This window comes from Mesoplodon mirus (assembly GCF_964341445.2).
Source record: "Mesoplodon mirus genome assembly, chromosome: 1".
NCBI classification, from domain to species: domain Eukaryota; kingdom Metazoa; phylum Chordata; class Mammalia; order Artiodactyla; family Ziphiidae; genus Mesoplodon; species Mesoplodon mirus.
In genome coordinates, this window is record NC_138976.1 from 225,848,327 (window position 1) to 225,866,322 (window position 17,996).

The window sequence follows — 17,996 nt, forward strand, 5'->3', positions numbered from 1 at the left end:
TGGCAGGCATTAGCTCAGGGCCAAGATGGTACCCAGATAGGCCGTTTCCCGTAAGTCAGCATCTGTCAGGGTCTGGAGTACAAGAGGGGGGTGGGCTGGACAGGCATCACAGCCTGCGTGCGGGTGGACACCCACTGCAATTGGTAGAAAAGGGGAAATGCTGTTGCAGTTGCTGAGAAAAGCAGCGACAGGACTAGAAACAGCCGTGGGTGTGGAAAGAAGAAGAGATGGGAGGGTCACCATGGGGATGGGCTCCTACGCGTCAGCTGGCTGGATGTGAAAACGAGGGAGGGAGGGGGCTGAGAGCTGGAGGAAGCTGCCCCCACCTCGCCCTTGAGACAGAGAGTCACGGGAGCTGAGCAGGTTCCGTCAGGAGACAGACCCTGTGTGCTGAGCTTGAGGCACCTGCACCTGAGTGGGGGGACAACACAGCCGGGAAATGGGTCTGGCTACCCGCAGGCGCAGGCTTGCAGGTATGGATTTGGGAGCTTTCCTCAGAGCTGAGGGTCGGTTCGAGAAGGTTACCAAGGCGATCATGCGGCATGAGAAGGATGGAGATCACAGGGAAACCTTTAGAAGAAGGTCTTTTGTTCAAGGGGCAAGAGGAGACAAGCCAATGGAAGATCAGATAAAACAGGAGGAAGGAACTTCGGGGGCAGCCAGTGGTGCACACGTCGGAGAAGAGGCCTTCGAGTTTGACGGTTGGTCGAATTTGAGGTCATGACCTTCAAGAGCCATTTGTGCGGAGTGGCAGGTGGTCTGCAGGGGCTGAGGACTGGGTGGGAGCCCAGGGGGCAGTGAGTGTGCTCCGCTCTTCAAGAAGGTTGTCCTTGAGGGACTTCGCTGGTGGTCCGGTGGTTAAAACGACGAGCTCCCAATGCAGGGGGCCCAGGTTCAATCCCTGGTCAGGGAACTAGATCCCACATGCATGCTGCAGCTAAGAGCCCACATGCCGCAACAACAACAAACAAGATGCAGCGTGCTGCAACTAAGACCTGGCACAGCCAAATAAATAATTCTTTTTTTTTTTTTGCTGTACGCGGGCCTCTCACTGTTGTGGCCTCTCCCGTTGCGGAGCACAGGCTCCGGACGCGCAGGCTCAGCGGCCATGGCTCACGGGTCCAGCCTCTCCGCGGCACGTGGGATCCTCCCGGACCGGGGCACGAACCCGTGTCCCCTGCATCGGCAGGCGGACTCTCAACCGCTGCGCCCCCAGGGAAGCCCAATAAATATTTTTTTTAAAAAAAGGTTGTCCTTGAAAGAAATGAGAAAGGGGGTCAGGGAGGGAGAGTGATGAAAGGATGGATGTGATGTGAGGATTTGTGTGTGATCAGGTGAGGGGAAAACCAGGAGGGACGGAGACACCAGCGTCAGCACTTAGAGGTGCCTGGGCTCCGGTGGGGAAAGAAAAGTAGACCCAGAGAAAACCAGCTGGCACAGAGTAGGAGTGGGGAGGTTTGTAACAGCTACGGGGAAGTTAGAGCCGCTTAGGGCTCAAGGGAAGGTTATAGAGCCACGCTAGAGACCAGAGTAGTCGCTCCATTTCCCAACTTCGTACAGCAGTCTCCCGTAGCTTAGGGTCAAAAACAAAGAGGGATGCTGGATGAACCCACAGTTGAAGGTCGTCAGGGTATGAACGGTAGAAGTCCAAGAGGGCAAAGGAGAGTCCTTATTTTATTAAGTTGTTTAAAATTATTTTAAAAAATACATCAAAAGATTCAAGCCATACAAAAGATTACAGACCAAGACATGGAAGAAAAATCCTCAGTCTTCTCTGTCCTCTTGGGAGCTGACATCATTTCTCTGACTTCAGTCTGTATTGGGGGAAAATAGTAGCACCTAGCAGTTGAGTTGTAAAGGCTGGTGGCCGCACCATGAGTTCTGCATCGGAACTGCGTAGACTGGGTTCCGCGTGGAAGCAGCGGGGAAGCGGAAACGTGGACTGCCAGCAGAAAGCACAGCTACCGCAGCCCTCTGCGAGGTTATCATTCATCCTGGCAGGAGGCTCTCGGCGGAAAGTCTCAAGTTAGTTCTGCAAAGGGGAAAGGCAGGGATAGCAGAGGTGGACTGAATGAGGGCTAAGAGAAGAGGATGGTGGTACAGAACCTACAGGGCTGGCGAGGTGAACAGGGGAATGACTCCTGTGGCCTGCGTGCCTGTTGGACGTAAGGAAAGGCTGCAGTTGAGGGATGGGGTACAGAGTCAGCGAGTCCCGGTTTCACTTAGAAGAGGGAGAGGTGAGGCATTTGGACTCAGCAGATTCCAGGGTAAAGAGTTGCTTATGAGCTGGAGTTTCATGATAACTGACGTTGTAAAAAACTTGCAATTTTGTGTGAGGTTTCAGTGGCCTTAGCCATCTAATAAATATTTTTTAAATGCCTCCTAAATGCTAGTTCTGGGAATACAGTGATAAACAAGACAAGAAAACTTCTGTAGTAGTAGGAGGAGGCGGGCTTGTTACAACAGAGTGTTAGAAGCATTTTAGTAGGTTATTGTAAAGTGCTTTTTGTTGGGGGGTGGGGGGTTGGATAAGTGACTGCCGTCTGTGTTCTAAAAGTTCCAGTATAGTCCCTATTTCAAGCCCTGATCTTTAATAAGAAGTAATGGAGACTTCTTAAGTGGCAAGCACTGTGCCAGGTGCCCTGTTCAGACAGGGTCCCTGACCTTGAGGGGTTCAAGGTGAGGTGAAGAGTCAGGCAAGGGATAATTAGCATACAGAAAGTTCAGGATGAGAGTGACCACTGAACATCATTGAAGTACTGAGTTTTGTGGAAATAAAGACCACCAAAATAAGAATAAGCAAGTGAGGCCCTTTATTTAGAGCTTGCTATAGCAAGGGCATCAGCCCCTATCACTTGCATGTGGCAGGAACTCAGAGGCAGGCAGGGAGTGGGAAAACTTTATCGTCAAAAAAAAAAAAAAAAATGAACTCATCGTTGTGCTCTGATGGGAGGAGGTTGGCAAGGGGATGCTGGAAGCAGACTAACTCAAAGTGGGCTGTCTTCCGTGATTGGTTTGGGGAACATATTTGGCTTTCTGTGGTTGGTCCTGAGTTGGAAGTGGAGGCAAAGAATACAGAAGTAATTGATCAAGTCCTGACCATTCCAGGCCAGTTGGTGCGGAGGCTGTGGGACAGAACTGTGATACTGTATATGGTCTGGTCACTGTCCGTTTGTCCACTCCCACAGTCTCTGGCTGGGCACCTGGACCCGACTCCGGAGCTGGAGGGGGCTCCAGCTGTGCCTAGTAAACAGCAGCACCGCGCCAGACGCTTCTGTCTCTCCCTCTTTGGGATGGAACCTCATCTACTTTGTCTCTGTGATTTCCAGTGTCTGCCATGTTGTCGGTGCTCAGTGGATGTTTGTTAAATCTGAAGAACAGATAAAAGAGAGGCCAGGGAGCTTCAGAAAAGGGTTCCTGAAGCAGGGGAGTCCACCTGCGCTGTAATGAAGGCGTGGCAGGTAGCTTGGTGAGGATGGAGGAAGGGCATTCAGGGCAGGTGAATTACTTGAGTCCTGGGGTATGAACTACTGTGGCCTGTGTGGGAAGTGCTGCCAGGGCTGGATCAGGGTTTGAGAGTTGTCCAGTGGCTGAATAGGAGGCTGAAATCCAAAGGGAATGTAGGTGACAAATGATGGGAGGATTTTTATTCTATGCCAGAATTCTCAGATTTTATCTTGAAAGGCATTTCCTTTGTGCAATTTAAAATTGAAAGAAGGGAATGTTTTTTACAGGGTCCTTTTAACAGGCAGGGGAGTGCTAAAACTCTTAGCTTTATGTCTTCTGGCCAAAAGCAGTATGCAAGTAGAGGTACAAAGTTATAACTTGACAGAGTTTAAAAAGGACCAAACAGGGCTTCCCTGGTGGCGCAGTGGTTGAGAGTCCGCCTGCCGATGCAGGGGACATGGGTTCGTGCCCCGGTCTGGGAAGATCTCACATGCCGCGGAGCGGCTGGGCCCGTGAGCCATGGCCGCTGAGCCTGCGCATCTGGAGCCTGTGCTCTGCAACGGGAGAGGCCACAACAGTGAGAGGCCCGCGTACCGCAAAAAAAAAAAAAAAAAAAAAAAAAATTAAAAAGGACCAAACATCAGATACAACGAAAAGAAATTGTAGGTAAATGAGTCAGTTCTCAGTGAAGCTCCCTTCAGTCTGTTTTTCTGTGTTGCCAGACTGGACTCATGGAACCAAAGTCTAGAAGCCCACAGGGCCTCACCTTAAGCTAATTAAAATTATAGTACCTTATAAAATAAAATAAAATTGAAAGATTGAGATTACTCAAGCTGTTACATGGGAATGGATGGAGAGAGAGAGATGGGAAACTGACCTGTAACAGTTTGAGAGAGAAGGTGGGGCTTGAACCTGGATGGAGCAGAGAGGAGAGATTAAGAGGAGAGATGTTTGTTTCTTGGATTCCAGAGAACTGTTGAATGACTTACAAAGGGCAGGTGTAGGGAGAGAAAGGAGGAGTTAGGGATGACATTTGGATTTTATAATTAGGCAACTGGGAGGCTGTTAGTGCCATTCACAGAAGCAGTCTCAATGGGAGAGAGATTCCAGTTGGGGCAATGTTAAGTTTGCAGTGCTGAGGGGACATCAAAGAGTTGCATTGTTCTGGAGGCTTGGAGGTATGTGAGCAAACAAAGGTCTGTCGTCATTGAACTTATATTCTAGCAAGGAGAAACAGACACTAAACATCGTAAGTAAACTGTGTATTTTATATCAGAACATGATCAGTACTGAGGTAGGAACGTGATCAGTACTGAGATAGGCTGGGACCTGAGACCCTTTACTGTAGTGCTTGCACCTGGACAAATGAGCAACAGAATACAAAGAAACTATAAGGGACTAAAAATAACTGCCTGCGTGGGCAGTTGGGGCAAATTATGAACAATAAGATACAAAAAGACCAAAACCCAACTGTCACTTCTGAGGTGCCAGGAACAAAAGCGGGTACTACATAATCCCTGCACACAGCGCCACCAAAGGGGTGGGCAGACCACCTAAGCCCCCCCTCTGGCCCCGCCCGCCACCCACTGATCTGCCTCTACCTTCCCCCCATTTAACGGACACAAGCTCTCCCCCCTTCAGAGAGTGAGCAAGGGAACCTGTTACTTGTCTTCACTCCCTGGAGTCCCAGTAACGCCTTGCCTGAATTCCTGATCTGGCTTCATCAATTTCTATTGACTAAAGAGTCCAAAGACCTTAGTCAGTAACAATAGGACGGGAAAAACTAGAGCAGGCCGGGGCGTCAGCAGTGGTGAGGGCGGGGCAAGCTGTAGTATAAAACAGTGTGATGCGGGTGGGCCTAAATGAGGTGAGGGTTCAGCAAAGACTTGAAGGAGGTGATCGAGTTAGCCAATTGCATATCAGGGGGAAAAAATATTGCCGGAAGAAGGAAGTGTAGACAACAAGCCCTGGGGCCAAGGAAGGAGGGATTGAAAATGCAGGTGAGAGACGTAATGGGGATGGAGGGCTACTCGTGCAGAGCTTTTAGACCCTCGTGGGGACTTTGGCTTTTACCGAGTGAAATGGACAGATATTGCAGGGTTTTTAGGCAGTGATCTGAGCTGCCTTAATTTTTTAAAGGATCACTGATTGCGGTGTTAAAATAGATTTGGGGGTTGGGGTAGCACGTATTTTTGCAGGGCTTGTGAGAGCTGTAGGATCGAGATAAAAATTTCCACATCACCCTTTGATAGGCCGTAGAAACGCTTCAGATCCTTTTTTGGGACTAAATTTACATGCTCGGAAGCCTCAGGCTGATTGCACCCATTCGAGGCGCGGCTGTGAGCCGAGCGCGTCCCGGAAGAGCTAATCTGCCTGGCAGGACAAACACGTGGAGGGCTTAGCGGGCTCTGGCCTGCTGGGCTCTCAGCGAAAGCCGGGCCGGAGCGAGCCTCCCACGCACTGAGCTCCGCCTCGGGGGGCTTCTCAAAGTCTGGGATCACTCCTCCAGCCCCGCACTGGGAAAGCAGAGGAAAGCAAAGGCCCGCCCCATTAAGAGCACCAATCCCGCTCGCCTGCCTCTTTCTCCCCCTCCAATTAGCTTCTAGGATGTGGTCCTCACGCCAGACACATCCCGCCGCCGATTGGCCGGCATCTTGCTGGTGCGAGCGGCCCTGGCCAATCAGCGCTCGCCAGTCCACCCCGCGAGCCCGCGGGCAGAGGCGCGAGAGACTGAGGCCAGTTGAAGTTGGTGGGGAGGTGGGCGTGGCGCCGCCGCGCTGGGCTCGCCTCCGCCGCGCTGGGCCCGCCTCCGCCCCGCCCCGCCCTCCGACTAATCCTTTGGTTGCGGGTAGGGGCCAGCCCGAGGTATCCGCGAGGTGAGCTCCGAGGTCCGACGGTTCGCCGCCGCCAGCATGGAGTTCGTGAAGTGCTTGGGGCACCCCGAGGAGTTCTACAACCTGCTACGCTTCCAGATGGGGGGCCGGCAGAAGGTGATACCCAAGATGGACCAGGTGGGCCGAGCATCCCTGCATCCCGGCGGACCGGGGAGGCTGCGCGCGACTGCCGGCTTCTGGGCCTGGCCGGCAGGGCCCAGAATCGAGGGCCAGGGTCGCGGCCAGCGGGTGCCAAACGCCTCGGGCTCCCTCCTTCCCTCGGGGGAGCAGACCCCTGACCCCTGTCAGGCGGCCCCACCCTCCCAGCCTGGTTCCCCTCTCCTTAATCAGATGTCGGGCCCGGCTGCCCTTGGTCTCCTAGGCATCCGCCCCCATCCCCAAGTTGTCTTGCTGCCTAAAATGTTTCTGTTCGTTCACAACACTGGTTTTCAAGTAGTTTTGCTTCATATTGCGTTCTGTCCCTGAGATTGATGTTTTTCTGGGTTCTGATATGTGGGTTACAAAACTGAGATTGCATGGGTAGATTAAGTGGGAGAGGACGTGTGAAAGAATTTTGTGAACATAATGAACTATGCAAATGTTGTCACGAATACCTTTTCTGGAATGAAACCTTACTCATCCTTCCAGTTTTCAGTTACACCACCTCCAAAAGCTTCTCCCCCTTTCCTGCAGTCTGATCAATCCCTTCTTCCTCATTGCTCCCTGAGGTTTTTAGAATACTTGTCTACTCTTGCAAGTTCTTATTAATTTTCTCTATATCTGTCGATTAGCTATGCTGTTGGCTGCTTGAAGGCCAGTCTTGGTTTTATTTCTATTTCAACTTCCTCACTCCTGTACCCTTTGTTAAATGAATGCTTACAAAGGTATTTATTCCAACAAGAAAATCACTAAGTGATTATTGAATGAATAGACACGTTCACCTGAATTAGCGGGGTTATATCAAAAGTTCTAAATTCTTTTCCCCAATGGAAGTAACACAAATACCGTCCTGTGTTTATACTTTTAGTTGTTGTCCTTTATTAAAACACTTTAGTTTCCCATCAGAAAGAAAAGTTTTGCCTTTGTCTTATAACTCAGAATCCTTCTCATCCTTCGAGGTCTGGCTTCTGTGAATGCCACCTCTGTTGACCATTCAGCAGATATTTATTAAACAACTGTTCTGCTTTAGGCTTTATACTGGGTGCAGAAGGGCAGGATAACATGTATAGACAAATAAGACACCCAAAGAGCTCATTGTCTTGTCAGGTCGATAAAACGTTATAAAATTGTTCATAGAGAGCTTAGGAAGTCACCATAACGAGATGCCTTTTAATGTTACCTGTGACCCTCCCTCGACCATTTTCTCTAGCAGTGTTTTACCTTATATCAGTCCCATAGTCTTGTATTGTGGTTATTTGTCTATGGGTTTTATGTTCCCAAAGTACCTTTCAGATTTAAGATTCTATGTTTGATTCTGGACTTTAAGCTATTTGAAAACAGGAGTCTTGTTTGATGTACCTTTAGTGAATTAATGAACAAAAGGTGGATGCAATGCCCTCAAGATACCTCTACGTTTTTAAACAAGAGAAACTTAAGTAACTGTGGCAGAATATAGTAAATGCCATAAGGAAATTCACAGAAGGGAAAAATCACCTCTGGCTGGGATAGGGGATTAATCTTTTGAGGGATGCCTAAAGGAAATACAGCCTTAAATTTCTTCTGTGCCTTGATCAATAGATATTTGTTTAATTAGGAGATTCTGGCTAAGAGTTCTTACTTGGCCCTTTCCTGAAATTATTTGCAGATATTTATGTTACTGTATATTTGTGTGTTTTGGGGGGAAAAGAATTCTGTTCACTATTATCAGATGCTTTCAGGGATCTGTGACCCAAAACAGAAAAATAGTCACTGCTTTACAATCCAGGATATACAGTTTCCTGAACACCTCCTGTGACAGGTAATTCACTACCTCTGGAGACTGCCCATCTCCAGACAGTTCTGGTTTTTAGGAGGCGTTATCTTACAGTGAGGGAGGGAGCCTGATTCCTCCAGCTCCATTTTTCTTTCTCAAGATTGCTTTGGCTATTCAGGGTCTTTTGTGTTTCCATACAAATTGTAAAATTTTTTGTTCTAGTTCTGTGAAAAATGCCATTGGTATTTGATAGGGATTGCATTGAATCTGTCGATTGCTTTGTGTAGTATAGTCATTTTCACAATATTGAGTCTTCCAATCCAAGAACATGGTATATCTCTTCATCTGTTTATGTCATCTTTGATTTCTTTCATCAGTGTTCTACAGTTTTCTGAGGACAGGTCTTTTGCCTCCTAGGTTTGTTCCTAGGTATTTTATTCTTTTTGTTGCAGTGGTAAATGGGATTGTTTCCTTAATTTCTCTTCCTGACCTTTCGTTGTTAGTGTATAGGAATGGAAGAGATTTCTGTGTATTAATTTTGTATTCTGCAAATTTACCAGATTCATTGATTAGCTCTAGTAGTTTTCTGGTTGCATCTTTAGGATTTTCTCTGGATAGTATCATGTCATCTGCAAAGTGACAGTTTTACTTCTTTTCCAATTTGTATTCCTTTTATTTCTTTTTCTTTGATTGCCGTGGCTAGGACTTCCAAAACTATGTTGAATAATAGTGGCGAGAGTGGACACACTTGGCTTGTTCCTGATCTTAGAGGAATTGCTTTCAGTTTTTCACCATTATGAATGGTGTTTGCTGTGGGTTTGTCATATATGGCCTTTATTATGTTGAGGTAGGTTCCCTCTGTGCCCACTTTCTGGAGAGTTTTTATCGTAAATGGGTATTGAATTTTGTTGAAAGCTTTTTCTACATCTATTGAGATGATCATATGGTTTTTATTCTTTAATTTATTAATATGGTGTATCACATTAATTGATTTGGGTATATTGAAGAATCCTTGCATCCCTGGAATAAATCCCACTTGATCATGGTGTATGATCCTTTTAATCTGTTGTTGGATTCTGTTTGCTAGTATTTTGTTGAGGATTTTTGCATCTATTTTCATCAGTGATACTGACCTGTAATTTTCTTTTTTTGTGATATCTTTGTCTGGTTTTGGTATCAGGGTGATGGTGGCCTCATAGAATGAGTTTGGGAGGGTTCCACCCTCTGCAATTTTTTGGAAGAGTTTGAGAAGGATAGGTGTTAGCTCTTCTCTAAATGTTTGATAGAATTCACCTGTGAAGCCATCTGGTCCTGGACTTTTGTTTGCTGGAAGATTTTTAATCACAGTTTCAATTTCATTACTTGTGATTGGTCTGTTCATATTTTCTATTTCTTCTTGGTTCAGTCTTGAAAGGTTGTACTTTTCTCAGAATTTGTCCATTTCATCCAGGTTGTCCAGTTTATTGGCATATAGTTGCTTGTAGTAGTCTCTTATGAGCCTTTGTATTTTTGTGATGTCACTTGTAAATTCTCCTTTTTCATTTCTAATTTTACGGATTTGAGTCCTCTCCCTTTTTTTCTTGATAAGTCTGGCTAAAGGTTTATCAACTTCGTTTATCTTCTCAAAGGACCAGCTTTTAGTTTTATTGATCTTTGCTATTGTTTTCTTTGTTTCTATTTCATTTATTTCTGCTCTGATCTTTATGATTTCTTTCCTTCTACTAACTTTGGGTTTTGTTTGCTCTTTCTCTAGCTGCTTTAGGTGTAAGGTTAGATTGTTTATTTGAGATTTTTCTTGTTTCTTGAGGTAGGATTGTATTGCTATAAACTTCCCTCTTAGAACTGCTTTTCCTGCATCCCATAGGTTTTGGGTTGTCACGTTTTCATTGTCATTTGTTTCTAGGTATTTTTTTTATTTCCTCTTTAATTTCTTCAGTGATCTCTTATTTATTTAGTAGCGTATTGTTTAGCCTCCATGTGTTTGTATTTTTTACAATTTTTTTCCTGGAATTGATTTCTAATCTCATGGCGTTGTGGTTTGAAAAGATACTTGATACGATTTCAATTTTCTTAAATTTACCGAGGCTTGATTTGTGACCCAAGATGTGATCTATCCTGGAGAATGTTCTGTGAGTACTTGAGAGGAAAGTGTATCCTGCCACTTTAATTATATAAATATCAATTAAGTCTGTTTGGTTCATTGACTTTTTTAGGCAGTCTCACCATGCTGTGGACTTAGAGCCATAGTCAGCCCAGACCCCTTCAAGGTCTGTTCTTCCATCTTGATGTCCTCCTGAAAGACTTTTTAAACCTAGACCTTCACCTTTTAGGTAAAGGGTGTCATAATAATGGCTAACATTTATTGTGCTCTTACTGTGTGCCCAGCGCCTCCTAACATGTATTATTTAAACCTTCCAGTAACCCTGTGAGGAAGCTACTATTATTTTTCCTGTTTTTATAGATGAAAGAACAGGCACAGAGAGGTTAGTTATTGCCTGAGGTCCCACAGCTGTTCACTTGTGGAGACTGCCTTTGACCCTGGCAGTCTGAGTCCAGAGCTCACTCTCGACCCCATCATGCTGCTGGTCATTAAGGTGATGGGCCAGAGAGTCACATTAAGCAGAGGGTTGTCCAGATTCAGCTAAAAGCTGGACACGCTTTGTGTGATGGACACAGACTGGAAACTGTGTATCCTCAGTCGGTTTCCAGCCTGATGGAGAGCAGGTGTACAAAAGATACCTAGGGGGCTTCCCTGGTGGCGCAGTGGTTAGGAGTCCACCTGCCGATGCAGGGGACACGGGTTCGTGCCCCGGTCCGGGAGGATCCCACATACCGCGGAGCGGCTGGGCCCGTGAGCCGTGGCCGCTGAGCCTGCGCATCTGGAACCTGTGCTCCGCAACGGGAGAGGCCACAACAGTGAGAGGCCCGCGTACTGCAAAAAAAAAAAAAAAAAAAAGATACCTAGGAAGTGCCAAGTCATCTTAAGTACATTAAGATTTCAGGAAGTTTTAGTGAAGTCGAACTGTTTTACAGTGAAAAGTTTTTAGAAAACACAGAAGTGCTTTGCAAAGTGTAGGGCCTTGAAAAGAGGTATTAGATTTAGATGAGTGGGGGAGGATCCTCTGTGGGGAAAGCCAGTATGAGCCAAGTCATGTAGGTGGGACTAAGCACAGTGTGTGTGGCTGGAGTTGAGTGCAAAGCGCAGTGGGTACATGTGGGAGTGCAGGAGCTGAGCTGTATTCCGTGAAGCAGGCAGTGGTCAAATGTACCTGTGGCGCTATGGAAGCAGTATTTGTGGAACAGTAGTTTGGCAGGTGAATGGAATCAGGAGATTAAACTGTGAGAATAATCAAGTTAATAACGATAATAGTAATATTAATAGACAGCATTTATTGAGTTCTGTGTTCCAGGCACTGGCGAAGCTCTTGAAGTCTGTTACCTCCATGTTATCAGTTAGCTTTCGTTGGGTACCCACCCCAAAACGGAGTGGCTTAATTCTGGAGACCGGATGCACAACAGTGCGACTTCACACTCCTGAAGTGCACGCTCACAAGTGGTCAGGATGGTCAATTTCATGTTATGTATATTTTACCACAGTTAAAAAACCAAACTCAGTGACTTAAAATAACAACTGTTATGTAGTTCACAGTTCTCTTGGAGAGCTGGGGAGTTCTGGTCTGGGCCAACTTGAGTCATTTCTACTGGGTTTGCTCAGCTGGCTGGTTGGCATGTGGCTGGAGTGTCTGATGAGCAGGCTGTAGGCTGGAGCATTGAGGGGAGGCTGGGCCCTGTGTGTCTCCTCCTGCGGACTAGCCTGGGGACTGTCCGCTGTTGATTGAATCATGTAAACCCCAGTGTGCACGCACTCTTCCGCTTTCTGCTCGACACACAGTTGCTACTGTCTTCTTGGCCAAAAAAAGTCACCCGGGGAGCCCAGATGCGAAGAGGTGGAGATAGGCTCCACCTCCTGATGGGAAGAGCCACAGACTTCATGGCCATTTTGTAACTTACCAGACTTAGTGGATCTTGACAACAACGCTAAAGAGACAAGTGCTGTTATGACCTGCCATTTTACAGGTGAGGAAACTGGGGGTGGCATAAAGGAGTTGAATTTGGAAGCTCTCGAGTGGTGGCTCCATGATGCCATCCCTGGCCTGTCTGAAGACCTTCACGCTTCCACTCTGGAGGCCACCGAGAGTAAAGAGCACAGGCTTTGACTGGCCCCAGAGAGCTGATCACATTCCAGTGCTGTCACGTATGCACCAGACACGTCACGGGCACACGGTAACTTCTGGCTTCTGTCTGCGTGCATTTCCTCCCTCCCTCCCTCCTTCCTATCCTTCCTATATTCATTTAACAAACATCCGGCCACTGGTTGCATGCTTGATATTGTTCTAGGTGCTGGGATAAAACAGTGAACCAGGGCTTCCCTGATGGCACAGTGGTTGAGAGTCCGCCTGCCGATGCAGGGGACACGGGTTCGTGCCCCGGTCCGGGAGGATCCCACATGCCGCGGAGCGGCTGGGCCCGTGAGCCATGGCCGCTGGGCCTGCGCGTCCGGAGCCTGTGCTCCTCAATGGGAGAGGCCGCAACACGGAGAGGCCCGCATACCGCAAAAAACAAAACAAAACAAAAAAAACCCAAAAAACAGTGAACCAAATAGGTGAAGACCTTGCTTTTGTGAATCGTACATTCTAATAGAAGAGAGAGAAAAGGAAAAAAAAAGCAAATATACAATATTTCAGGTGGAGAGAAGTACTACAAAGAAAAATGATAGCAGGGCAAGGGAGCTGAGCGTCTGAAGTCAGGGGACACAATTTATAGGGTTGTGATTTGGGTCCAGAGACTTCTCTGTGTCACATTTCCTTCTCTATGAAATAAGACTTGGAAAAAATGGTAGCATTGGATACCTCTAGAGAGGTGAATGGGTGGCCACAGTAAGGGGTAGGGGTAAGACTTTTCACAGTATAATCTTCTTAATTTTTTAAAAAGTGAGACCTGGGCTATTCCCTCTCCTGGCTTTAAGATTTGATGAGCAATGCAGTACAGTATTATTTTGTTAGTTGTAGTTTTCCTGAGCCGTTTTTAACCCCCATGAACCATTTTTTAAAAATAACTGAGTATACCTCTAGTTAGAGGAAACATAGGAAAAACCATTTTCCTTCACTTAACATTATCTTCATTTCTCTCTTAGGTAACAAAGAAGCTGGGGGAAAAATTACACTTAGCAGATATGGAGGGCTGAGATTATTTCAGTCACAGAAGGATTTGGCTGTAGGAGTTCAGGGTTCCCTAAATTGACTTATCCTGAATTTTTAGGAGCATATCAGTAAATCTGGCATCATACTACCACCTGCAAGTTGTGTGACATCACTAAGAGAGCACATAATGGAAAAACTCGGTGTTTTGTAATCATGCAGTTCTGGCTTCTATCAAGTCTAAATCCTGTTACTTAGACTAATGTCTATGAAGTTTAATCCTGACTCTATTCCTTTTGGTGACTTAACCTCCAGCAACAGGTTCTTCCTCCGTAAAATAGAGACAGTGGATCACGATCTGTCAATCACAATTTCCCACCTCCGAAATGGTCTGAAAACAAAGAGGTTTTTAATAAGTCTGGCTCAAGGTCCCTTGGCAGTACAATGTGCTCTGATATATAATAAAGTGACCCCACTTAGTATAACTATTCACATGTTTTGCTGAAGAAGTGTTGATAATCAGTTACAGGGAGCCATTCCACCATGACAGGCTGTATGTGCATTTCATTGCCTGTCTTCTAAAACACTACAGATTCTGAATTCTGCTACACATCTGCCCATGAAGACCTTGGGTGGATTGCAGGTCTGTATCATATCATCTTTAAAAGGTTGCGTAATGTTTGTATTGTGCTTGGCATGTAGTAGCTGCCCAGTAAGTGGCAGGTATTATCTTGCTGTTATGTAACTTCATTTCTCAAGTTTGTGGGGTCTTCCCTCCCTTCTGAGGGAGCCTATGTTCCTTAATCTTAATGGAAGGCCGTGGGGAGGGCTGGTTGCCGTCCATTTGTGGAACTGTCTTCCAGGTGGAGCCCCAGTCGTGGGAGGACAGTCCTGTACTTCTCACCACTGCACACTCTTCCTCTCAATGCCCTTTATCCCTGTTTTCTCTCACTGGAGAGTTCTTGTGAGCATGCTCATCTCAGACAGCAAAGAAAAACATCAGGAGGCTCTAGGGACAGGCCCCAGTAGCTTTAGCTTTTTATTTAAAAGATTTTTTTTCCGTTAGCTCATGGGAAGCAAGCAGTGGAAATGTTTTTAACAGTGGTGTTTTCCATAGTGTGTTTCATAGTTAAATCTCCCTGTATCTTCTTGGCAATTTGAGGAAATTATTGTTACAGAATGAGGTATTGACACAAATAGGTGCCAGGAAAAAAGAATGATGGGGTAAGGAGATGCGAAGTGATTTCGTGACCTCGCTCCAGTGGTTAAGAACCCGCCTGCCAATGCAGGGGATGTGGGTTCGAGCCCTGGTCCGGGAAGATCCCACATGCCACGGAGCAGCTAAGCCCGTGTGCCACAACTACTGAGGCTGTGCTCTGGACCCTGTGAGCGACAGCTACTGAGTCCACGTGCCACAACTACTGAAGCCCATGCACCTAGAGCCTGTGCTCCGCAACAAGAGAAGCCCCCGCAATAAGAAGCCCGTGCACCACAACGAAGAGTAGCCCCCGCTCACCGCAACTAGAGAAAGCCCGCGAGCAGCAACGAAGAGCCAACGCGGCCAAAAATAAAATAAATTTATATTAAAAAAAAAAGACAAGGATGACTGCTTTAAAAAAAAAAAAGTGTGGAGCAGGTGTGTTGGAAAGGAGGGGGCGTCCTTCAAGATTGTTGCTTTTCAGAACGAGTGAGATGAACCTTTTTTTTAAATATATAAATTTATTTATTTATATTTATTTTTGGCTGCGTTGTGTCTTCGTTGCTTCGCGCGGGCAGTTGCAGCGAGCAGGGGCTACTCTTCGTTGCGGTGGGCGGGCTTCTCATTGCGGTGGCTTCTCTTGTTGCAGAGCACGGGCTCTAGGCGCGGGGGGCTTCAGTAGTTGTGGTGCGTGGACTCAGTAGTTGTGGCTTGCAGGCTCTAGAGCACAGGCTCAGTAGTTGTGGCGCACGGGCTTAGCTGCTCCGTGGCATGTGGGATCTTCTTGGACCAGAGCTCGAAGCTGTGTCCCCTGCATCAGCAGGTGGATTCTTAACCACTGCGCCACCAGGGAAGTCCCAATGTGTGATGCACCTTTGACATGAGCCCCCAAACCCTTAGTTGTATCCGGGGATTAAAACATTTGCCAGTGCAGTGAAAGGAATCATTGTGTCCTGATAACAACAGTTGTACGTGAAGAGCTGGCTTAGAGCTCAGAAAAGAGCTGTTATTCTGTTCCTTCTATTTTATTGTGAAGTCTTGCCTCTCCACATTTTGATAGGGAAGGAGTTGGTGAATTGTTTTTAAATACTCTTTGAACTTACTCATTTACTCATCAGACCTTCACTGAGTACTTTTATATGCCAGACTGTATGTACGAAATGATTTTACTAATATATGGTGCTTAGTAAATGTTAATTTTTACTAATTTTTTTTATTGAACTTGGCAATAATTTCTCATGATTATGTGATTTAAAAAGAAAAGCTTTATTCTCTTGACAGAAGAACATGTATCCATGGTAGGAAATAAACACATATGAAAAGAAGATAGTTCACCTGGACTCCAGCAGGGTCCCAAGGTTCACTGTTAACATTCCAAAGTGACTATGGGATTTCCATATACATATATGTGTGTGTGTGTGTGTGTGTGTGTGTGTGTGTGTACATATATTTATTTATTTATTTTAAACCATCCCCCCTGTTGTTAGATATTGCAAATGTTTCCCGTTTCTCTCTTAAAAAGAGAGTGGGGGAGACTGGGGGGCGTGGTATATGGGGACTCTGTATTTTCCACTCAATTTTCCCTGAACCTAAAACTGCTCTAAAATATGAAGTCTCCATTAAAAAATATACAAAACAGCCAGCAATTCTTTCTGATATGCTTGCATATCAGAACATGGCTTTTTTTTTTTTTCTGGAAAAAACAGTTTTTGTCTGCCTTAGGGAAGATGAAATAAGGTTCGTAAAGATCGTTACAGCTCACTGATTTGAAAGGGAAAGATCATTAAAAATCTTAAAAGGAATAGCTAGCTTTCCAGAGGATAATAGAGGTTTAACAGGTGTTAAAGTAAAACCAGAACTGGACATTAGTTAAAGGAGTAAAAACAGATTTCATTCAGAAAAGCAATTGCAATAGAGGAAAGAGACCTCAGTATAGAACTGGGCTCGGTTCCGAATACAGCAAGGAGCAGAGTGTAGGTGTGGGTGGACGGAAAAGTACTAAGAGGACGCATCTGGGGTGAGGGGCATTCTGCTGGAGGCAGGTCAGGGCGCTGGGACGGTGCGGGAAGAGGAGCGGGCCACATGGTGCGGGTCATCATACATGGCGGATGAGGGATTCTGGCTAAACCAATTTAGCAGGTTTCTTGCTAAAGCTGAGCGACGCAAAAGATAAACACAGAAGTACAAAGGTGGAGGATTTAGGAGCCTGACTGAAGTTTGGCCGGAGAGATTCGGGTTCCGTTAACAGCCTGCGGGTTCTGGGGAGAAGGGGAACAAGGTGAGGAAGGCGCGGGTGGGGAGCCGGAGGCCGCGGGGCGGCGCTCGCATCTGGGCAGGGTGGGCGGGGCTCGGCTCGCATCTGGGCGGGCGGGGCGGCGGACGCCCGCTCCCTGCTCCGCCGCCCCAAGCCTATTGCGGTGGAGCAAGAGCCGGTCCCGCCCTTCGGTGGGCGCCCCTCCGCTCCTCTCGGGTCTATGGAGGAAGAACTGCGCTGGCCCCGCGATTCCCATGGCCGCAGTCGCCTGCGGCACCAAGGCCATGTCCCTTTTCAAGCGGACCTTGGTGCTGAGCCCCGGCGCGGCGCCCAGGGGCGCGGGCACTCTCCCGCGCGGCTGCCCCTTGCCCCCCGCCACTTGGCCCTCCAAGGACCGGCTGCGGGGAGAGGGCGTGTGCGGCCGGGTGCGGAGCCCCGCGGCAGCCGGCCGCCCGCCCCAGCCCCACTCCAGCCCCTCCGCGTCTCCCACCGCCGTGTGTCTCCTCTGCCCGCAGGACTCGCTCAGCAGCAGCTTGAAAACTTGTTACAAGTACTTGAATCAGACCAGTCGCAGTTTCGCAGCTGTTATCCAGGCGCTGGATGGGGAAATGCGGTGAGTGGCGCAGGCAGCTCTTTGTGACTTGGGGGAAAGAAAACTTTGCCACGGGCCATTCGAAGCCACTTTTTGACACGGCCCCTCGCGTTGCTGTCTCCGTGCTTGTGGCGTAGCCTGAACAGGCCCCGGTGGGTGAAGGAAATGTTCGCGGTTGAAACACGCCTGTGTTTACTTTAGAATGCCCTTCCAGGCACCTGGCCATCTCATAGTGTCCCTGCAGGCCCAGCTCTTTCAGGGAGGGGGAGGGGATGTTTATTAACTTTTTTTAGTGTTGGCAGCTGGACCTGTCTCTAAGCGGCTCATGCATTTTCCTTGGCTTCACTTACGCTACTTTGCATTTCTGGTATATTGGGTTAATTCTTCTGAAGTTGCCTCTGTGTAGATTACGTACGTGACTTAGCCGTTAGGTATGATAGTATTGATAGTGAGAAGTTATTGTGTCTTTTGACTTTATCTTATCTGCAAAATAATAGTTCCGGCCAAATGGTCTGCTGGTCT

The 17,996-nt window shown here is 47.2% G+C and overlaps 1 protein-coding gene across 2 annotated transcripts in view; it reads left to right on the top strand.

The window, feature by feature from the left end:
* The first annotated feature begins 5,349 nt into the window (after window positions 1-5,349).
* Window positions 5,350-17,996, top strand: part of FDFT1 (farnesyl-diphosphate farnesyltransferase 1) — a 34,058-nt gene continuing 21,411 nt past the window's right edge. The window contains exons 1-3 of one of the 2 annotated variants that reach the window (XM_082623483.1): window positions 5,350-5,447; window positions 6,300-6,458; window positions 17,398-17,495. In XM_082623483.1, the coding sequence (XP_082479609.1) occupies window positions 5,442-5,447; window positions 6,300-6,458; window positions 17,398-17,495 (263 nt within the window). In that variant the 5' untranslated portion in view covers window positions 5,350-5,441. Of the gene's footprint in view, window positions 5,448-6,299; window positions 6,459-17,085; window positions 17,496-17,996 lie in introns of those variants that run through there. The other variant, XM_082623482.1, reaches the window with a different exon arrangement.